Here is a 24,731-nt window from a genome sequence, read left to right as displayed (position 1 = left end):
CACCTCCAATGATACTTTCTGGGTCCTCAGCTTTAGGCCGGAGGATATTTGGCCCGAATACAGTTGCCAGGTTCTGGATACTCATCTTGTTGACATTAGAGTATGACTGGACATCATTTAAGAATCTGGAACAGAGATGTGTCATTGCTGCATTATCTGATGTGAACCATGACTAAAGTTTCAAGACTAGGATAGACATGTCATTGCCAATTAAGCAAAAGCTCCAAACGCCAATACCTAGACATGGAAAACCATATCCCTAGATCTTATGATGGTAAAAATGGACTTCAGTCTTACTGGCAGATGTATTTCAGGAGGTTGAAGTTTGCTACAGGCAGCTCATAAAGGAGACTCCTTAACTCTTGCAAACCCTGTTGTACAGCATGGCGTTATAAAACAGAATTCTTGTCAATCCTTTAACTGCAGATTGTAATAACATTTACAATTGTGTTTAAATTAAGCATTATTATGTGCTCTTCGAAGTAACTGGAAGAGTTTACCTTTTCCCTATCTGAGGGAATTCTTTTGCCACATACAAGAAACTCTTCATAGCGGGAAAATGGCACCAGAGGTTCAGGCAACTCTCTGAGGTACAGCTTCAGCAAAGACGCCACGGTGTGTACATCGGTACTGCTGAGAGAGCAAATGTGTATTCATTACATGAACTAATTCACTCATTTGAATTTCTATTATTTGTGTACAGTATTTTTCCAGTGGTGTATGGAAAATGGATATATAGAGGTTTCATTAGTTTTTGTTGAATTGGCCAATACAATACCTATAAAACCCATAATGAAATATCCAGAGCCATTACTATGCACTGTGAGTATCATATATATATATATATATATATATATATATATATATATATATATATATATATATAAACCTAGGCCTATTTTATTGTCATTGTTACACAATCATGTTCACAAAATCCACAGGAAAGCCTTTGTCTTCAGTTCCAGAAGCCATACCATAACATTAAGGTTGACGTTTCCAGGAAACATGTTAACTAGAATAGAGATGTGCTGCTGTATTTGCAGGTAGGTAGACGCACTAAATATTAAGGTTAAAAGTGGATAAAATTCACTTCATCTGATTTTTGTTGTGCTCAGAGCAGCCATATGCATGCTTCATAAACATTATTAAATAAAATCATTTTAATGAAGCTCATGGCTCCCTGGCCACTGGAAAGGAGGCAAAGAACTGAAGAACTTAAAGTAATTCTAATTATGAATATAAACAAACTGCTAGCAAACAAAATGTCCAGGCCTTGTCCTCTTTGTTCTTCCATTGCTGTCTTTCCTTTTAAGTTTCCAGAGCTCCTCCATGAGACTCGAGACAGGTGATGCACACCACCATCCTCATAGCACTCTCATGGCTCTCGGCCCTGCCCCACTCACTACAATCATGTTTTGGAGGAATTGTCAGTATTTTCTGATCTATCAGTAATAGTAATACGTTTTTGATATGTTTCATGAGTTACATGTATTCTGTAGCACAGTACAAAGTATTTGAAAAAGTATTAATTGGTATCGAGTGGATGTGCCTATACATTTATTATTATTATTATTATTATTTTACATGTTGGCAACTCTGACCTTTCACAAAACTGATTTTACACAAAATTAAGAGTTTTTTTTTTCAGAGTCATGATTTTACCATTCTACTAGCATGGTGTAGCCACAACTAAAATCACTTTATATTTTGAATAATTAAATCATTTCTGAAGAAATTTAGTTAAATTTTTATATTTGTTAAATGGCACCCTGGGCAAACCACCTCTTTTCCCATCCCCTGAGAAATAAAGGCTGCGTCAGAAACAGCTTACTACTCAGTAGGTACCACATTTGAATTTAAATGTACTACTCGGCCTTAAAAAAAAAGTTTGTTCTATACATTGTGAATGTGAGCAGTATAAATGGAACATGGATGTACTACATCCGCCATTTTGTCATGATCACCTGACCTACACACGTGAGTTGCGTCGATTCACTCATCTTCATAAATTCTCTCACGTGGCATCATGGGATAGCGCAGCATGCATCGGATGCACACTTCAGAATCTCTCTGGTGGTAGTAGGTCATCAGAGTATTTCTCGAATACTGATTTTCGAATACTATAAATTTGGCTAGAAAATAACAAACTTGCGCATGCAAAAGATGCCAAATGTGAATGACCCCTAACGTCTTTGTACTGAGATTACCACCCTAAATTAATTCACTTGCACAAAGTAAATCACATCTCAAAGCTTTTACTGGGGCACAGTTGGTTTTAACTGGGGCACTGTTCATTATTTTTTTTTTATTTATTTATTTTTTTTTTGCAGCATTTCCCTGCATCGCCCCAAGCAAGATGACGCGCTGGGCTATTGCCCATGCCTAAATCCACCATTGACAAAATCAGTCAAAAGTTTGGGGTTAGTTTTTTATTTTTTTTTATTATTATTTTTTTTAAGACAGTTATTCTGTTCATCAAGGCGGCATTTATTAAATGTAAAAACAAAATTGTTAAATGTTTATTAACATTTTCAATAACTGCTTTCTTATTGTATGTAGTTATAAATGAAATGAATACTCCAGTCATTATTGCTTTTATTACTGTTACATTAATGATAATGATATTAATAACTATTGTTATTATTAATCTTAGAGTGATTTCTGAAGTATCGTGACTCTAAAGACTGGAGTAATGAAGCTGAAAATTCATCTTTAAAATCACTGGAATAAATTAAATAAATTATAAACTACTTTTGAACAGTACTTTTGTAGTGCAAAAACATTTTACAATTTGTACTGTATTTCTGATAAAACAAATGCAGCCTTGGTGAGCAGGAGAAGCTTATTTTAAAACATTTCGATTTATATTTGCACAAGTCTTCTCAGAATAAATTAGCTACAGCCAAATTGGTTCTTCCTTCCTTTCTCAGCCTGCTGTGTATATATAGCATGTAGAGGGGTCAGGCAAAATTTAGACTTGAGTCTGTTCCTTTTCAGTTTATGAGTTGTGTTTTATTGTCCGTATGCAGAGTAAAGCCACGTCATATTTAAAGGAAGAGTAGTTTACTGAATTACAATATAACATTGTCCATAACGTTAAGTATATGTTTCTATAGAGGATCTTTCACAACCTATGCACTTTAGCATATATATAACTTCAGGGGCCTAGGTTCAATTTATTTATACCTGATGAAGATACAATGTAGTTCTCTTTTAAGCAATGGTATGTACATGATGCAGGTATCTCTGCTGTACCCTGCTCTCATTACCGTCTGTCTCTTACCTGTCAAAAGACGGTTTCTCCCCAGCATCAAAAGCTTCCTGCAACTCCTTAACCAGTGTGGCCTGGCCAGGCTGCCTGAAGAGTCCCACCTCAGTGAGCCCACGCTCTCGGATGAAGTCAACACACTGCTCCACCACCAGAGGAGCCATGTGATCCCCGTACCTCCTCTCATACAGCACCGTCTCCTCCAACCTTTGACCAAACACACCTGTATGGTATAATACAAGTACAGAGCTGTCACCACATTTCCTTACCTAATTTTGTCAACTCATTTGAGAAGACTTGCTATACACGCAGTTAACCTCTAAAGCAGAAATATCATGTTGAGTCTGCAAAACAAGGATTGAATACATAAAACAGTAATAATGTTCTGTTTAAAAAGTGGCTTAAGATTAACGCGCGCTCCTACTGCACTGCACCAAAATCTGTGATGGTGTGCCCTCTCCCTGCATAATAAAAATACTCACGTTTTCTGAAGCTCAGCACCCTTTTTATCTTCCTGTAAGCGGAGTGAGAGAGATAGCTCCCAGTCCGCTGGATTGACTGCTTGTTTTCAGGCATTTTTTCGCATTTGTCCCTTTATCCCTCTTGCACGCACACGCATCCAAAGTCCTCACTTCACCCTGGGATGTTTTCAGTCGTCGTAGCAATCCTGAAACTGGCACCGAAGGAATGTCCTCATTGAACCTGAATCCTTTTTGCTCATGTTTTTGCAAGCTTGTTTGGTCTAGAACTGGATGTTCCTTTTCCTTTCTCCCCCTCTCTCGCTCTCCTGTCTGCAGGTAAGACTTAGTGCTCCGAAAAGAAGCTCTCCCTCTCTCTCCTGCTGATGTGCAACACTGACCCTCCAGCTCAGATATGCGTGCTTATCAGATATATCAGCATTCCAAATTAGGTGACTGTCTTCATTCTGAAAGGGAAGGCATTGTTGTGCGAGTCCACACCCCTCATTTTTGAGGACATTACTGCAAAAAAAAAATCCTTCAGTTTCAAATCTGCAAATCCAGAAGTTTAAAAGTTGAAGTCTAGCCAAGTCAAGAAGTTTGCCATCCTTTGTGCTTTAATTTGTCCTAATTCAGAATGGCTATTGAAACACTTCCTCCACCTCGTAGTCCAACGCTTGACCTCCTGTTCCAGGAGATGTCCTGCTTGAGCTCCCCAATGGAGGCACCTGTTGATTTCCAATAAAAGATCTGGTAGAATGTAGATGCTCCATGTGCTGTCGCCTCTTAAAGTTTACGTCTCAACCATATGCCACTGTTGACTTAGACATCAACAGAGAAGAGTCTGTGTTCACCTCCAATGGGAGGTTATGTTTGCCTGGACTTAATTGTCGAAAATTTCCAGTGACGAGAGTCAGCACCTCCTCTGTTTGCTGTCAAATAACGTCCGCCTCCCTAGCTAAACGCAGTTGGTTTTCTCATGGTGTCGCATTTTCTCTCATGTTGACTGTAAATACTAGATTTCCTCTCGTCTTTGCCTGTTTTCTCCCACCTCTTCCCCGTATCAAGCTACTCCACTGCAGAGTTACTGGAGTGTGGCCAAGGTGGTGCCAACACATTCAGTTCCCACTATTTCTGTCCCCTCACCGTGAATCATTAACACCACGAAACACAAATTGACTAAAAATAAATAAGCTCGGACTTTCTGCCTCTTGCTTTCTGCTAAATCTCCCTTTCTTTCTCTCTGTCCTCGTGTACCTCACGTGGCTAAGAATTTTCCATTGGACAGAGCTGAACACGCCCCTCAAACCCTTTTTATACATTTGTGCCCGGTAACTTGGCCCCTGATGAGAATCCCAGTCTGGAGCAGATCCTTAGACGTTGGCCTAGAGTGTGTGCGGTGCATATGCATGAACGCAGCTGCGTGTTATCTAAAGGGACATCTCTCACCTTTTAGGAGCCCCTGGAGTTATGTTGGAGAGGTAATGTAGGGAATTCATTGGGAATGTTAATCTCTCCTGGGAAATAAGCAGGAACATGGACTCTGCGACTCAAGTTTCCCCTTTAGTTTGGATTTGCATGTATTTACAGGGATCACGCTGAATGTCTAGAACAACATCAACTGTGCATTTGATGATTAAGAACATAGTTGTTTCTTGTTGCTTGACACATACTGAGGCTCGTACAAGCTCTATTAAATTCTGATTCATTTCGGGTGTAATCATCTTATGTTTTAAATTTTTAATTGTTTGTAACTAATTTGAAAATGTTTCAATTCAGTTGCTGGTTAATACATTTAATAATACATTTAAAAAAAACTGCTCTGAGGATACCAGTTTACATCAAATTACAGTGCTTAGCATATATAAGTACACAAATCCAGTTCCTGGAGAGCCGCAGTTCAGCAGAGTTTAGCTTTAACCTTAATTAAACACACCTGATCAAACTAAATGAGTCCTTCAGGCTTGCTTGAAACCTACAAGTAAAGCTGCGGTCACACTAGACTTTTCTCCCCATAGACTTTCATTCATACGGAGACGCAAGCTCGTGCGACAAGTTTCACAGTTTGCTGCATTGGAAAGTTCAAGCTTGGTGAACTCTGGCCTGGGAAATCCCATCACATAATTGTGTGAGTTCAATCGAGGATCAAAACATGACCTCTCTGGGCAGAAATTTTAAATATGGACCAATCGCTCGCTTTTTTAAATGTCTAATCATCTTGTTTAATCCCGCTTCTTTTCGCAGCGCCATGCGACAGAATTTCCCAAGCTCAAACTCTAGTGTGACTGCGGCATAAGTGTGTTGAAGCAGGGTTAGAACTAATCTCTGTAGCGCTGCGGCCCTCCAGGAACTGGATTTGAGACCTGTGGTCCACAGTATTATATTTGTACATTAGATTAGTCTGTACTGAAGTCAAATGCAGAGCTTATCTAACAGAATAACTTATAACGGCCCAAGAACTAATATACCTATATGTATGTGTTATAGAAAAATTTTAAATATAATTTTGAAAAAGAGGAAAAATCAAGAGAAGCAAAAAAATAAAAATAAAATAAAAAAGTGAAAAACTTAGTTGAAATGTTTTTGCAATATTTTGCTTGAATTTAGTTGTATTCTCTTTCAGTTTTGGTGCATTTCAGTTTTGTTCAAATTCACCAAAATACATTGCCTATATTCACTAAGAAATGGATGAAAATATTCATTTTCAAAATTATGCTGGGCACTGTATATGAAACACCATTTTAACTAAAAAGCTGACGTTTTATACATCCATTTACATGCCACATATTTTGGGGTCTGAAAATGGGTTTCAAAGTAGTTTTTTTTTTTTTTTTTTCAAAACTATACTATTATCACCCTTGTGTAAACTATACAACAGACATGATAACACAGCATAAATGCAACTAAGTAACACTGTTACTGGATCGCCATTGATTTTTTGTAAACAGAACATTTGAACAACTTTGACTTCTGTTTGAAAAACTTCTCAAAATCACTGGGGAAAAACATCTGGTTTTGTTACAGTTGTTATGTAAAGCATTCACAAAACATGTAGTTATTTTAATGTTTTAATTAACACAAAAATAAAAATGTACTAATTATTTTCTCTCCCTCAATTAATATTCCAATCTTTGAGTTATTTTTTTCTGTTAAAAACTAAAGAGGATATTTTGAAGAAAGCTTAAAAACCTGTAAACATTGACATCCATAGTATAGGAAAAATGACCATGGCCAAGAGAGCTTAATGCGCTGCAATTTAAGAAAATACATGCAATTACACAACACCAACAAATAAAAAAATTATCTTCATCCATTTGGCAGCACATGTGTTGCAAATTCTTACAACACAAACAACTAAAGAAACGTGCTGCAAATCGATCACAATACCAACAACCGAAGAGATGCACTGTAAATTGATCACAACACTTCCAAATATGCACATAACACAACGGAAATGTTTCTAGGGGAGCCAAAACCATGATGGACCCTGCTGATATATGGATGTGTTATGATGTCATGACTGTTGCTAAGTGAAGTGATTGGGGGTCTTTGAAAGGTGAGTTGTTTTTAGTTTATTTTAATATCCTGATTACACAACATAATAAAAAAACACATCCATATCTCAGCAGGGTATGTTTATGGGGTCCTTTTTTCTTGCAGTGTGTTTTTTCAGTTGTTTGTGTTGTGACCGAGTTGCAACACCTGTGCTGTCAAACTGATAAAGATCGTTTTTTTTATTTGCTGGTGTTTTTTGTAATTGCATGTGCTTTCTTAAATTGCAGCGAGTTAAGCTCTCTCCGTCACCGTAAAAAAACGCATACTGTAAAAGTTAATGGCTATTGGTTTCCAGCATTCTTTAAAATCAGCTTTTGTTTAACAAAAACAAGTGAAGAGAGAGTAAATAATGACAGTATTTTCATGTTTTTTGTGTGTGTGACAACCATTTCTTTAACCCATAAGTTAAAAAAAAAATGATGGGTCTAACTCAACCAGTATACATAAATCAGACTAGTTTCATTTGAATTGTCACACGTTAGCAACATTGCCACACTCTGCCACATTTAATTTGGACTGCACAACATCCAACTATGGATTAAATATTTACTGTAACAGGCACTTTTTTCACATTATGATGATGTATCCATGTTAGCATTGAAAATCTAGCAAAGATTTTTAGATTTTCTTTTCAACAAATGAATTGTGCATATCATCACCTTGCAATTATAAGGTTCTATCTGAATTCTGAATGATTTTGAGATAATGAGCTTTAAAGTGTTTGCATTCCATAACCAAACAGTGTGTGTGTAACATTTGGTTCTTAAATAAATAGTCTTAAAATGTAAACAACTTGTGTAAAAAAAATCCCATAATGTAAATAAGTTGTCATTTAATAAGAATATGTCAGTAACTAAATTTTGACAAAAATGTCAGATAAAACCTTATAATTCTAAGGTGATGATATGTAGTATTATGTTATTTACAACGCAATCTCACGACAATTCGTTACATTTTGATTTAGTGGCTAATTCGTATGAATTCGTACAATTTAGTACAATTTGCTCATCACCCAATGACGGTTAGGGTTAGGGGTGGGGTTGGGTGCCACGCCTCCTTTTTAAAATTGTACATTTTCGTACGACTGATCTAGTACGAATTAGCCACTAAACTGACAAAACATAAAATACTTGCGTTTCCTCATGAGATCAGGCTGGTTATTTATACCGTCTCTATTTGTTCTGCTCTTCTTCTTTTTTTAAAGTGACAAAGGTCGTGATAGAAGCTCATGGGTGCTTTTCTGCTTAGAAAATCAATGGTATTTCAAGAGTTCACACTTAGCTGATGGTTGATTATAAGCAAGTTTGGCCTGCTGTCCCAGGAGAGAGCCCTAAGCCCAAAAGGTCCTTGAGCCCTGGGGTCCCTCCCGTTTGCTGGGCGAGAGGGGAGCTTTGAGCTCAGGTAGATCTCAACAACTCCCCCTTGATGAGAGATTGACTGTAGTACAAAATTTAGATTGATTAATTCACTTGTAGTGCATGTTTTTGGAATGTGAGAGGAAATCGGAGGACCTGGGCAAAAACCCAAGCGAGCACGGGAAGAACATGCAAACTATGCACAGAAACGACCACCGGCCTGTTAAAAAGACTAGAACCGGTGACGTTCTTGCTGTGAAGCAACATTGCTAACCACTGGGCCACCGTGCCACCCTTTGGAGGGAAAGGTAAAGAGGTAGGGGTGGAAGGGGGATTCTTCAAATCAAAGATGACTGTAGTGAAAAACCCTGGCTCTTTATAGTGGGTTAGGAATGGCCTGATTGGTGGATCATGCATGCTAATGCAGAACCAGCCGTGTTCAATCATAATCCCGTGATTCTCTCAAAATTTGTTTATGAATAAACTTCACTTGTTTTAATTTCTGTTCACCACTTCAAAAGTTTACTAAAGGAACTTTCACTCCCAGAGCTTCGTTGTTTGAGATTGCATGAATGTGATGGGGGTTGACGGTTCTCCTGAGAAAAGTGAGGTGTACTGTAACATCATCATTCCCAGGCACACAGCCAAGATGGACACACATCTCCCTCTCACTCCAACAAACGGCTAGTAATCGAGGAAAAAAACTAAACAAGTAAGAAAAGCTCATGAAATGATGCTTGAACCCTAAATGACACTGTCTGAGAAATGTGCGCAAACCTTATCCGTGATGTTTTTTAAGCAAAAACCATGAGGAAAATCCTCTCAATTTGCTGTTATGAATGACATCAGCTTTAGTGGCATGTGTTTTTCACCATTTTGTGTGATGTTTGCAATAAAGTAGACAAAGCAAGGTCTGTGAGGAGACTAGTCATTGGAGTGTGTAATGCATGGCCCATGATTTGGAAATGACTGGAATCTGTGCGTATTGTGTGTGTCGGTTGTTATGTCTATGGCCGGAGCCCCGAAGACTGATTGGATCTGAAGTTTCATCATATTCGAGTCACACTCAATGTTAAACCATCGACTTGTTTTAATCATCAGAATGATTTGCACAGACATGGACTTTCCAGAGACCACTGAGGGTAGATTAGTCATATGTCCGGTGTGTGCATACTGGTTTTGGTTGTTTACATGGCTGAAATGCGTAATGGCATAGGTATTACAACGTTGAGGTGGTTTATGAGGACATCCCTTGTGTCATTGGAATTCAAAATGCTCAAAAATCGTACTCAACACGGTCTTTTGACATTCAAAATTTGGCGTAGGTTTCCTGTGAGGTTTAGTTTAGGGCTAGGGGTGGTGTATGGCTATATAATAAGCAGTTTTTAACAGTATAAAATATATTTTGCCTGTAAAGAGTCTTCATCAACCACCAATGCCAATGAGTGTGTGTCTGTGTGTACATGTTTTTACCTGTAAAAGGTATCCAGATGCCTTTATTTAGGCTCTTCAGCCACTCCTCTCCCTGACCACAGCTGTTTGAGAGGAAGAAATATGATCCAGGACTAACCAATACATCCCTGTTTCCTCCTGTTTGAGAGGGAAAAGGGTATGGAAAAGGTCTGTTAGTTTATCCCAAATCATCCAAATATTACATAGTTGCTTGTTTAAACTTTAGCATACCACATATAGCAAAATATCTGTTTGTTCTGACCACAAGTGACATTTTTGAGTTTTCTAAGCTTGAAAAGTCAGGTGAGAGCATAAATATTTTGCTGATTTTGGAGTTGTAGTGTCCCTACTTTGATTTTGTTGAGCTTTTTGCCTACTGGATGTGCACCATTTCTTTAAAATTAAAATGGCTCATTTGAATTCTGCCGATATTTGTGCCACCCAAAAGTCTTTGAGAACGGGTTTCTCAAGCCAGGTGGCGCGTTAGACCAGGGGCTCATCTCCTGTTTCCAAAATACATCACAAACTGCTTGAGAAACTGTTCTACTATGATAATTAGTGATGAAAATAAATGATTTTCAATAAGATGTACTTAGTGTTTGCTAGTGTTTACTAACTGTTTATTTAGTTAAACATGAATTTTGAACTGTAGGCCTACATAAGCTTGAAACAGCGATTTATTTATTTACTTATTTTTTTATTAAATTTTTTTATTACCTTAATCTGACTAAAGTCATAACTGAACTAAACAGAAATGGAATTAAGACATGTGGAGTATGCATATATTAGTGGCATTATTGAAGTAAACACCGCAATCAAACATGTAAGACTTTTCACAATTTTTTTCCGGCAAGATCCACACACGCAGCTCTCAGTAAAGGACCGCACACTCACACATCGCGAAATGCGGAAGTTTTTTTCTTTCCATTTGGCGTTATTAAATTTCATAACACTCTCATTAGTCCTTATTTGCATCTAATACCCCAGTTTGTCACGGCGGCATGAATTAAATGTTCACAAGTTAAAGTGAAACTGCCGAACTGCAGTTATGCAGTTAAAGTCAGGCATTCTACTGATTTGATTCTGAAGGGCACTTTTTTATCAGGTGGCTCACCACTCAGATATACATCCGCGCTAAAGGTGAAAGTCATCATAGCTTGCGTAGAATAGACCCAGCTCCCAACCCAACTTTAAGAATAGATTAACGGCGATCATTTTTTTTTGTCACGTAATATGAGTCTCGCATTAACACAGCATGTTAACAGCGATAACAGCCTACCACTAGTTTTGATGAACATACGAACATAAAAAAAGAACAAAGACAAGGTTTTCGTTAGACAAGTATAGCAGCAAAAGTCATTAAAAAATAAACATAAAAACAGAATACAAAAATCATAATAAACAAACAAAGTTATGCTGTGATTAAGGAAAGTCACACTTATTATAAAAATACATCAGAGGTGGGATGTGCACCATTGAACTTTTTTAAATGTTTGTTTGTAGACTCAAAATAATATTGGTGCTGCTGGTTCTAATTATCTACTTAAAATGGGCTGAAACAACACAATTCTTGAGTTAGTTTTTTTGGGACAACTTAATTGTTTTATGTTCAATCCACTTTTGCGTTAATAGTTAACTAAATTGATTTGTGCTGGGAAAACATAAATGAATTGTGTGAAACCCTGTATTTTTACAGTATATAACTTTATTGTCCACTTGAGTGGAACTCATACGCTCATTCCAACTAAGACAACCAATGAATAATGACATGCAATAAAATAAAATCACAATTAGACAAATCACATTAAAATAAGGTTATTTCTTGCCTACCACACATTTAGGTTAAACTTGCCGGGTTAATTCATTTAATAGCATGTGGAACAAAAGACCCTTTAAACATGTTTTTGTTCACGAGGGGAACTCTAAAAGATCTGCCTGACTAAAAGATCATACTGGCCTGCTAGGATAACTCTCAAATTCGACTCTGTCCTCCGTGTAAAGTTGTGTTATTTGGTTCTGAGGCATGCCAATTTTTTTATTTTAGCCATGGATACCATTATTCTAAGTTTATTCTTGAGTTTGCTATTTAGAGGCTTATATGTTGCTCTAAATTTAGTTTAACAGTTACAATTTAAAGTTTAGCACAAGATAGCATAATCTTTACTTTTATATTACTGCACACATTCATATGTATTTTATTATTTAGTTAAGGGTTTTAATACCTTAATATATTTACTAATGCTCACTGTTAACTATAGTTTCATATTAGCTTAGTATAATTAAATTATACTTGTAGGATATTGGCTGCAGTGGTGTAAAGTAACATTCAAATGACAGTAATTTAGTCTTGATTCTAAGGAATTCTAATTTACTAAGGAATTTTGAAAATGTGTACTTGTACTTTCCCTTGAGTACATTTTTATTGCTGTATTGTTATACTCCGCTACTTTCCGTCAACCTGCATTCGCTACTTTATTTCCTCTTGTCTATGGGGATCGGCTAAGAAGAAAAATCAGTCATGTGATTTCTGTCCAATCAAATAGCACATAGAAAGTAAATCGCATCAAACTGAACCCCCTCAAAAGATAGGCACTTCATAAAGCAGCAAACCACTTGGAAGCAATAAAAGTGTCCAAGAAGATGTTGAAAATATTTACATGCAACGACCGAGAGACTGTTTAGACTGCATATCACTGATGGGACGATGAAGGATGTTTACTTTATGATGACTGAAATTGCCAAATAGTCTTAATGCCACAATTACTGACACACCTATGTATTCAAATGAGCAGTCTTTCATTATATTTAGAGTTTCTTTAATAACTAAATGCAGTATAGAATGTTACGTTTACACATCCCTGCACAAATTGTATGTAAACGCACTAGCTTTTCACATCATAATACTCAATACTCACAACTCAAGTACTTTTAAAGGGGATACTTTTTACTCATATTTTTTATAACATTCACAACATACTTTTAGGCCCAATCCCAATTCCATTTTTGTACCCCTACTCCTTTCCCTTGGCCCTTGAAACAGAGTGTGAAGGGGAAGGGCTTCAAAATGTACCCCTAAGAAATAGGACAGCACTACAGCACCTGCACATGTCATCATATGTCATTGTGAGCTCTTGCTTCATGTGAGATCGACGATGGAGACTGCTGTAGTTATTCCAGTTGTGTTATTTTTTTGGTATTTATTTTCAGAAAGTCACTGAAGGCAACGACATCATGTTATCATAAGGATATCATGTTATTATATGATATATAAGTTGTCAATAAGCTTGTAACTGTACTATGTATTTACACCGTGGCCATATTCATCTATGTAAACACACGAAAACAACATTAACAATATAGCAGACACTGTAAAAAGGTCATTCCCAGCCACTAGTATTTTTGTAAAGGGTATTCGAGTGTCATCGAGTAACAGAATGTTGTGGGACTGCTGTACAGGATTTATTCTTAGGGATTATAGATTGCGAAATTTTGCGTTTTTTATTTTAGCCATTTTTTTAAAGCATGGCAGTAAACAAGAACGCAGTTATGAATGTATTGAAAAATGTGCTTGTTTGTTGTAAACATTTGTAATAATGACCAAAAATACTAATTTGTGGATCTCCTGACTTTCATGTGCAGCTATGTTGCCGTTGTGGCTGGTGTATTCTGGGAAATTTTCTTACCCCTTGGTTTCGAGTGTGGTCCTGAAAAATCTCCCCGTTAAAGGTTATCTAGCCCTTGCCCTTAGCCCTACACCATCAAGCTAATTAGAATTATGTAAGGTGAAGGGCTAAGGGGTAGAATTGGGATTGGGCCTTACTCTACTTGCACTATGATTGTGTACTCTTTCCACCACTGATTGGCTGTTATAAAAAATAATTATTCATTAATATTATTTATTACCATAGTCTTACTTAATCCTATCCTATACCTAAAGTTATCAACAACTACCCAAGTATTAATGAGCAGGAAATAAGGATTCTTCTCTTGGTTATTATTGAAAATGTGTTCTACAATCTGCTCTCTAGACTTTTGATGATAAAAATTCAACTCTACAGGTTAACAAAATGAGTTTTAATGAACATTTTAGTAGTTTGAAATAATTTAATATATAAGAAATAATATTGAGAGAAATAAGTCTGTAAAATAGCAAAAAATGTACTGGTAGTTTGTTATAACGTCTTGTGTATTTTAGTATACAACACCCAGACAACATATTACTTTAAACTATTAGTATGTTAATAAAAGTCACTTTTTTTTTTTTTTACTTTTCTAGGTTAAAAGTTGATGGAAGAAATATCAAGAACCCATAATTCAGGTCAAAAGCTTTAATTAAAGGTGCAGTAGGTGATCTGCCAAAATGCTAACCGCTTAGCATATTATCTTTGGATGGCGGGGAGGGACTGTGATTCAAAGCCACACCCCCTGAAATCGCGAGCACGTGCACCACATCACAACAGCAGACAGACAACCCACTAGTTCATGTCATTCGCCAATCGCCAGTTAGTGTTTAGCCAGCGGCCTGCAGGAATTACATTTATTACTTAGCCACACTTACATGCTATTTCAGAGCAAATATTCAGAGTAGCATTGTAAACAGTATAGGAAGGCTGTCATTGTTCAAAAATGACCCAATGTGAATATAAAAGCAACTTCATCTCAAAGCAAGTTAGGCGGAATTGCTCTATTTACTGATGTTTTATTGTTAAACTAAATATAAATCTACATTATCGATGCTGTAAAAGGACCTTATGAAACTGAAAACAATCACATCAATCTTTCACCGGGAGATTTCAGTGGCTGAAAAACACGTCTGTGCATATAAGTCATTCATAACAGAACACAATCTAACATAATATTAGCCTGACTAAAATAGTTTTAAAACAGAACAATACCTGTCTAACAGTAATACTTCAGCCGTGGTGTCTCCTTCCTCCAGCGTGCTAAAGTAACTCCAATATTGATTTGGGTTTTTAAAAGTTTCAAATCAGCATTTGATTTCTCCCGGTCTGTTTCGTGACCGCGCGGCGCTTATTCAGACGGGCACGTACGAATGGCGGATCTGTGTGAAAAGATGCGCAGAAGTCCGAATCTACATTTGCTGACAGACAGTCTGAGCTGCTTATCAGTATTATGGGAGATGTCGGTCCTACTCTATTTTATTGGATGAACATTTTATAGTTTTATGCTTTACCCAGAATATAAAAATACATATAAACACATTTAGATCATTTACTGTCATCATTACTATTGGACTGTGAAGAGACTTTCAACCAGCACAACAAAAAATGTTTCTTAAAAATAAAAACATGAATAAATAAATACAGAAAACTGCTCATTTATGGATGTTTTTACAGTGTATATGTATGCATGTTGGTTATTAATTTACATCAAACATTTTTGGGGAACTATCCATTTGCAGGAAGTAATATGTAATCCAGGTATGTTTAATCTTGTGGTTTACTGAACTTGGACATAGACAGCTGTCCATTTCCTCAGTCGACATTTTTGCAAAACTTAAAATACGTTGCTCTGGCTATGTTTTGTTGCACGTTTTATATGACAAATCCATTAGAGGGTGCTCCTTTACATTTTTGCAAATTTTAAATACTACATACTACGTTTTGAAACCCGAGTCAATCGTATGCTGAAGTTTTTCAATGTAAAAATGTAATGTAGAAATGTAGAAATTTAAACCGAAGCATATGTCCCATGAGACTGTACCGACTGTATTGAATACTCCATAGTAGTGTGTATCGCTTTTTACAGTGCAAAAATCTCAGTCTGTCCTTAATGGTCATAGTGTCCTTCAAGTCCATCAGTGAGCTTACTGGAACACAGCCTGAGCTGAATCAGATGACCATTTCTTATCTTTAAGCACCACAAGAGTTCAGCGGGAGAAGGGGCGAGCATCGATTTTCATAATTTAATTAAAACTCTTGCCATTTTTTTCCTCCTCTATGTGTTTCTCAGAGACAATATTAATCACTGGATGGGTCTCGGTCACAATTAAAGTATGCCCCAGATTCCACTCACATTTGCCGGTAGAGTGCAGTAATTAATTCCAAAGCGGACACTTTCGGTAACAAGACCAGGGCTGTAAAAAATCCAGCTAAGTGGTTTATCAATACCGAGCGCTCCACGAGACTGGCTTGAGCAATAATGATATTAAAAGGAGAGCATTGAATTGCCATGAAAGGGCATTTCACAGATTCAGACAAGTGACCAGCATACTTTAAACCAGGCCCTCTGATGGACATTGAGTTGGGATCGATCAAAATATTGGCAGAGATTTGGACTTAACGTACACATGAAATCAAATCTAACCATATTGATTTTGTTAGCTCAAGTTGCTAGTTTTGTGGTAAACAACTCATCTGTGCATGGCATTAGGAGAAAAGAAATGTCCTTGTAATCTAAAATTTGAATCTGAAAATGCACTTCAAAAGGGACTAAGCCGAAAAAAGGATGAATGAATGAATGAACGAAAATGCACTTCATGTTTGTTTTCAGTTAAATTCTCAGATTAAGTCCGTCTGAGGTACTGGGCGTGGTTAACATACTTAACCACGCCCCTCCAACTGTCTGTTTTGACAGCACTATAAGAACAAATAGAAGTGGTAAGAAGGAGGTGTCTGTTTGGTTGTAGTAACTCAACCTTTTTCCTAACCTTTCTGAATGAAATGCCTACTTTACTACATCCAATCAACTTGCAGTAGAAAAAAAACAAACCACGCCCACTGTTTTCTTATTTAATAATCAATTTTTCTAGCAACTGTGTCACAATATGAAAAAAAATGGTTGCTCATGCTGACTTTTAAGGGATAGTGCACCTAAAACTGAAAATGTCATCATCATTTATTACTCTCCAGTTGCTGAAAGCTGGAACACTACCCTGAAACCAGTATTTGTTTTCCCTGCTATGAAAGTCAGTGGTTAACTTATGTTTTTTTAAGCATTCTTTTTGGCGGCATGGTGACTCAGTGGTTAGCACTGTCGCCTCACAGCAAGCAGGTTGTTGGTTTGACTCCTAATTGGGCCAGTTGGTATTTCTGTGGGGAGCTTGCATGTTCTCCCTGTGTTCGCATGGGTTACCTTCGGGTGTTCTGGTTTCCCCCACAGTCCAAAGACATGTTTTATAGGTGAATTGCATAAACAAAATGTCCATAGTGTATGAGAATGCGAGAGTGTATGGGTGTTTCCCAGTACTGGGTTGTGACTGGAAAGGCATCCGCTGCATAACATATGCTGGAATGGTTCATTCCGCTGTGGCGACCAGTGATCAGTGATAAATAAGGAACTAAGCCAAAGGAAAATTAATGAATGAGTCTTTTTTTTTTTTTGTGTTTAACAGAAAAAATGTTGTTCGTGTTTATGCCATGCCAGCTTTTATGGCTGTTTTCATGACAAGAATAAGTATACTACAGATATAAATTATAGTAGGCTTTCACAATTTATTTTTGCTTAAACCTCTGAAAATGTATTTGGATTAACAGGTGTTAAAAATGGCTTCAAAGAAATGACCTGAATAAAAGATGTTTGTCACAGAATTAAAGCCAACGCAATAGACAAGCTTGAGTAGTTAAAATGCTTTTACAAGTATAGCATGTGGCGATTCTGTGGCGCAGTAGGCAGTGCTGTCGCCTCACAGCAAGAAGGTCGCTGGTTCAAACCTCAGCTCAGTTGGTGTTTCTGTGTGGAGTTTACATGTTCTCCCTGCCTTCACGTGGGTTCCCTCCAGGTGCTACGGTTTCCCCTCACAGTTCAAAGACATGCGGTACAGGTGTATTGGGTAGGCTAAATTGTCCGTAGTGTATGAGTGTGTGTGTGGATGTTTCCCAGAGATGGGTTGTGGCTGGAAGGGCATCCACTGCGTAAAAATGTGCTGGATAAGTTGGTGGTTCATTCCGCTGTGGTGACCCCGGATTAGTAAAGGGTTAGGGTTAGTATTAGAAACTCCAAGTATTAGAAACTTGTTGTGGACTGACCAATCCTACAGCAAGTAAAACTCATTGGAAAAATTCATTGGAGAATTTATCAAGGTTTCTTTCACAAACATTAGGGCTAATTTCATTGAGTTTGTTGTCTGTATGTAGATCCTAATGCGTTTGCCTTTTGTTTTTAATGTATAAACAAATTGTTGGTTTTTGGCTATGGTTTTAGGTCCAAAGGTGGTACTGGACACATTTTGGGGTTTGTCAATGGTAATGCTTTTACAGCAGAGTCTAACAGCAGAAAGAAACCCATAAAGATTTGAATCCACATGAGGAAAAGTAAATAGTACAATTATCAGTGGTGTAAAGTAACAAATTACAAATACTCAAATTAGTTATCAATTAAGTAGTTTTTCCCAGTAATTGTACTTTGCTAAGTAGTGTTATAAATGTGTACTTTTACTTTCCCTTGAGTACATTTTCAGTGCTTTATCAACACTTTTACTCCACTACTTTCCTTCAACCTGCAGTCACTACTTATTTTTTCTTGTCTATGGGGATTAAAAAAATCAGTGCTGTGATTCCTGTCCAATCAAAGTGCACATAGAAGGAAAATCGCATATTGATGAACTACCTCAGGACATGGGCGATTTATAATTGCAGCTAACTCACACAAGTTTAAAACCACGCAAGAGTGAGTAAATAGATAGTAAATCTTTTATTTTTGGATGAACTGTCTCTTTCATCTGCTGTTGTTTTTAAATGTCACCATTAAACTGCATATTGTCTTGTAATGTATTGATAATAATAGACTAGCAGAGACCAACTGAGGTAAAGTTGGGTTTTATATTTGCACATTCATACTGTGACAAATTATGACACCTTTCATTGTTAACACGCTCGATCAAATCGCACAAAGAAGGTAAATCGCACCATAATGAACTACCTCAAGACATGGGCGATTTATAATTGCAGCAAATTGTTTGGAAGCATTAAAAGTGTCCAAAAAGATGTCCAAAATCTTTACAATCATTGACCCAGAGACTGTTTAGATGCAGGTCACTGATGAGAAGATGACGGATGTTTACTTTGATGACCAAAATGGCCTTAAACAACCAGCAGGCATAAGACGCCAACATGACATCAAATTGAGGTTGTACCCCAATGTTGTAATGACGTTGCATTTTGCTTGGAAATTAAAATCTGGTTTATGTTTGAAGTCAGAACCCAACGTCAAGCTGACGTCAGTGTCCAATGCCCAACCTAAAGTCAACGTCTAATGATGTTACAGCTTGACGTTGTGTGGACATTACCACTATGATGTCTATCAGATGTTGGATTTTGGTCACCTGACATCACAACCTAATTCTAACCTAATATTAAATACTTATGACGTTGTGTGCCTGTTGGGCAATGACTAAACGCACTACAGAATGTTATGTTTACACACATCCACAAATTAAGTTTAAATGCATCAGGTTTTAACAGCGTAGTACTTTAAAAAGGTTTGTTTTTACTCATACTTTAAGTAATACTTACAACAGATACTTTTACTCTATACTTGCACTACAGTGCACTTTAGTGCAACAGTAAATATAAAAAAAATCTAATATAAAAACAAACAGCAACTCCACTTAAAATACCCGGCAAGCATGTAAAATAAAAAAATAAAAGTGCCACAGTGTTTGCAATGCCAGTAATGGGCTTTTAGGAACTATAGATGCATAGATGCTTTAAAAATTAATGAGAATGAGTCCTGATCGGTAGGAAATGTCCGTTTACGATCGAGTCTGAAACCATGTGATTGGACCCGATTTCTGTTCACGTGATTGGATCTGGACATCCCTAACATTTTGGATTTTTAATTATGCATTTGTAAATGTTAAACATGAACATTTAAATACATAGTTCAATCAAATCTGATTTATTTTCTCCCTTCACTTTTCTATTATTTCAGTCGAACAGAAATAAAATTATTTTGAAACATGTCAGAAATCGCTTTCCCTTGACTTTCATAGTATTTATTTTTCCAGCTCAGTTTCATTCATAATTTTTGATTCAGTGGGTAATTCATGTAAATTTCTATCATCGCAGTTGTACATTTTACTATGATTTGTTTATCCTGCAGTTAGGGGTGGGGTTTGGGGTATGCCTCTTTAAAAAAAAAAAAAGTATGTTTTTATACAAATTGAATTGTTTTAATTAGCCACATGTCTGACAATACGTAAAAAAAAAAAAAAGTTTAACTTTCCACGTGAGATCTGGCTGTTTTTTTTTTTTTTTTTAATGGAACTATGGAAGTCAATGGTTACCAGTTTCTACCATTCCTTAGAATATCTTCATTTGTGTTCAACAGAGGAAAAAAAGAAACTCATGAAGGATTTGAACCTCTTGAGGATGAATAAATAATGAGTACATTTTCATTTTGGGGTGAACAATCCCTTTAATAAATGCTGTTCAAGTATTGTTTATGTTAATAAACACATGAACTAACTAATTGAACCTTTTTGAAAAGCGTGACCAGGAAAACCATAAGAACTAGAGTAAACCGTTGGTTCTCTGGCGGACTGGCACAGTGTGTTTAATAGACAGGACTGCAGTGTGTAATAAAGGGTGTTTGGACGCTTTGTTTTGACAGCTCGGTAATTGAAAAGAATGGTAAGTGCTTCCTTGTGTTTGCACGGCAGTAAAATAACAGTCTTGTCTTCCTCCTTGTGTTTGCATGAATCTGAAGGACACTTCTCCTGCAGGGCACAAATGTTATCAGGCATGACTCATCTAATACTTTGCATTCTTCAGATCTTTCTCCCAGCTGGGAGGTGTTTGTTGTATAAGTAACATTAGTATATCATGCAACAGGTATAATTCTCTTCATTATATTTGCAGATTCAGATCTTTCTATTGGCATTGATTTGGATCCACTAAAAAAAATGACTCCAAGATGATTCATTTTATTTCATAATTTTAAGTAAAGTGGTTTTAAAATATATACTTGTGTTGAATTTAAACAAAAAAATTAATGTTTAAATTCAACCAATATAAATTGTTTGCAACAGTTTTGCAGAAATATTTTTTTCAGTGTGTTACAGATATTTTTAAGTTCTGTATCAAAGCCCATCAAGCCGTCTTCTCAAACATTATTATTATTATTTTTTTTGTCGCTTTTGGGCTTTATTGCATTCATAAGTGAAATCTCGGTCTGTGTGGGGTCTGTCCTTTGTTCAACTTTCCTTCAAATTATTTGACCCAGAAACCCTTACAAATCACATCTTTAAGGCTGAACTGTAGCTTAGGTATATTCAGTATGTACAGTATATCATGTCTTCATTTTTGATGATTTAGTGTGTCTTTTTACATTCCAAAGAATTGTCGAATCCTATCTTATCCAGATATTAGTGTGTTACATTTACAGGTTTTAATAGTAAAACATTTTAACAAATTAAATGTTGCCTACAAATTTCCTACACTGCAAAAAATGCTGGGTTTCACACAATTCATTCATGTTGTCCTAACACAAATCAATTAAGTTAACTTTTGTAACACTTTTAACAAGTTTATGTGGATTAAACATAAAAAAATTAAGCTGTCCTAATGAAATCTTAAGAATTGTGTTGATTCAGCTTATTTTAAATAAGGAATTTGAACAAGCAAAAATAAGTGAGTGTATAATGGTCACACAATTAAGTTCATCTGTCTTTTTTAAACATTTTTTTTATTTTATTCAATGTTAAATACAGAATCACTTGGTCCTGTATATGTAAGTAATATTATTACATATAATCTATAGATACTTAATCACTTTATTTACTATAATTATGAATATATACAGTTGAAGTCAGAATTATTAGCCCCCCTTTGAAATTTGTTTTCTTTTTTTTATATTTCCCAAATGATGTTTAACAGAGCAAGAAAATTTTCACAGTATGTCTAATAATATTTTTTCTTGTTTCTCATCTTGTTTGTTTAGTTTAGGCTAAAATAAAAGTAGTTTTTTTAAAATTATTTTTTAAAAGCCATTTTAAAGTCAAAAGAATTAACCCCTTTAAGCTATATATTTTTTCGATTGTCTACAGAACAAACCATTGCTATACAATAACTTGCCTAATTACCCTAACCTGCCTAGTTAACCTAATTAACCAAGTTAAGCCTTCAAATGTCACTTTAAGCTGAATAGAAGTGTCTTATAAAATATGATCAAATATTATTGTCAAAATATTATTAATATCAAATATTATTAATATTAAATATTATTGTCAAATATGATGTCATCATGGCAAAGATGAAATAAATCAGTTATTAGAAATGAGTTATTAAAACTATTATGTTTAGAAATGTGTTGGAAAAAAATCGTCTCTCCGTTAAACAGATATTCGGGAAAAAAATAAACGGGGGTAAATATATTAAGGGGGCTAATAATTCTGAATTCAATTATATATATATATATATATATATATATATATATATATATATATATATATATATATATATATATATATATATATATATATATATATATATATATAATACATTGTTATGTTTTTAATTATTCAAACAGAGTTCGTGTTATTATTTCGGTACAGGTTAGTAACAGACTAAAACAGGTTAGACAGAGCAGTGTGGCACGCTATATGATGTTCTTAGAGCTCCGATTAACACATTTGGATCTAATTCAAGTATACATAGACTGTAAAAGGCCAATAATGGGTTTTCTATTTAGAACAACAAAATATTGTTAAGACTAATCTAAATGTGGGTAAGTTAGGCCTTCATGTACTGTATAAATCTTATGGGGATTATTAAAAGTTACTAATAACCATGTTATTAGTTATTAAGTGAATTTGTCTGCTTGATTCTATAGTAATGATTATGGTATGACTAAAATAGTTTGTCTTGATTCAGTAGATAACAAATCTATGGGTGCCATAAAATGTCCTAAATTGAGTAAGTAGGGTTTTGCCTTTTTAGGAGAGTGGTTAATCGCCTCTGTTTAATGACCAAGACTGACAAGCTTGTGTTTAAGACATTGCAAACTCGGCCGGTACAAGACTCAGGATGCTAGAGGAATCTGAATCAATAAGAATAAAATATAACAAATCAAAAAGAATATTTATACATAGTTTAAATTAATGTTAAAGGAAACAAAAGAATCTTATCAATGTTTTATAAATGTAGTCCGATAAAACGAGGATAAATATATTATTATTCTAAACCACCTCATACTAAAATTGGAGTTAGATATAAGTTAAGTTTAAAGTTAATCAACATTGTGCACTGGAAAGACCGAACATGCAGTGAACCTTCATCCACCAGTAGACACCATCATTGGACTAACTGGCTGGACCCTTACACACACACACACACACACACACACACACACACACACACACATATATATATATATATATATATATATATATATATATATATATATATATATATATATAGTAACAATTAAAATATATATTAATTAAACTTTTCAAAAATCTCTCTCTCTCTCTCTCTCTCAATATATATATATATATATATATATATATATATATATATATATATATATATATATATATATATATATATATATATATATATATATATATATATATATATATATATTTTTTTTTTTTATTTTTATATATTTTTTTTTTTCATGACGTATATCATATATCTTAAAATGTTTTAAAATCCTAAAACTAAATTTAGGGCCTTAAAGTCTTAAATTTACCAAAATGTGGTTGTATGTCTTAAATCACTTTAAGCAGGTCTTCATTTTCTTATGTCCATGAAAAGCCATTCATTTGGGCCTAAATCATCCAATCACCAGCAATCCACATCAGTAGAACTTTTAACATATAGTTTAAGGTTTCATTCTATATAGTTTATCATCCTTATAATAATAAATAACATTCATTTGAAAAGTTATCCATCTATTTATGGTGAGGACACTGACCTGGAGAGACAGTTGTGCATATATTTAGCTTAAAAAAAAAAGAAATGTAATGTTAAAAAAAAGTGCATCTATCAAAACGAGAGTTTACTTCTTTTGATGCATTATTTAAAATATTTGGGTAAGAAATAAGTAGATTAGAATTTCTTTGAGATAAGTAAAATTATTTAGATTTTTCATTAGAAAAAAAAATACTCATTATAGTTTTTATTCCCATATAAATCTTAAATTTTATTAATAATGGTATTAAAAAGTCTTACTTTTTGATTTATGAAACTTGCAGAAACCCTTAAAAGTTAACGACAAATAAAAAATACAAAGTGAAAACGAATATTTACATAATTTTCAGTTTTATAGTTATTGTATGTATATATGTATATATATATATATATATATATATATATATATATATATATATATATATATATATATATATATATATATATATATATATATATATACATATATATAAACACATGAACACGGTCACACTAGTGAGAATCGCTCGCTCACCTTTCTGTGCAGCACTGTTGTACTTCCAGGACTTAAAGCAGGTGAGTCCCATCCTGCAGGTGCACGTCTCTTTTACTCTCAAGATCTTCAGCCGAGCTCAGATCCTCTGAATTTGATCATGAACATCATCATTATCATCCTTACTGGAGCTCCTGGTGCTCCAGCGACTCTGAATCGGTGGAGACTGGCCACACTGGTGGCGTCCCTGAGCGCAGGCTCCCCAGCACTGCCATGGCCTGGACAGAAGCCCCATCT

General features: G+C 35.4%; 1 protein-coding gene across 6 annotated transcripts in view; it reads right to left on the bottom strand.

Moving 5' to 3' along the window:
* Nucleotides 1–24,731, bottom strand: part of si:ch211-247j9.1 — a 27,658-nt gene extending 2,927 nt beyond the window's left edge. Inside the window, exons 1-6 of one of the 6 annotated variants that reach the window (XM_087301485.1) lie at nt 24,477–24,731; nt 10,110–10,226; nt 3,284–3,491; nt 501–633; nt 298–371; nt 4–125 (exon numbers count right to left, since the gene is read on the bottom strand). In XM_087301485.1, coding sequence (XP_087157611.1) covers nt 4–125; nt 298–371; nt 501–633; nt 3,284–3,491; nt 10,110–10,226; nt 24,477–24,528 — 706 coding nt within the window. In that variant the 5' untranslated portion in view covers nt 24,529–24,731. Of the gene's footprint in view, nt 1–3; nt 126–237; nt 372–500; nt 634–3,283; nt 3,492–3,750; nt 4,959–10,109; nt 10,227–24,476 lie in introns of those variants that run through there. The other 5 variants (XM_087301486.1, XM_087301489.1, XM_087301487.1 and 2 more) reach the window with 5 other exon arrangements.

The sequence above is a fragment of the Danio rerio genome, chromosome 21, assembly GCF_052040795.2.
Source record: "Danio rerio strain M-AB ecotype USA chromosome 21, GRCz13ab, whole genome shotgun sequence".
NCBI lineage: Eukaryota > Metazoa > Chordata > Actinopteri > Cypriniformes > Danionidae > Danio > Danio rerio.
Note: the sequence above shows the minus strand (reverse complement) of the source record. Positions and strands in the feature narration are given on the sequence as shown.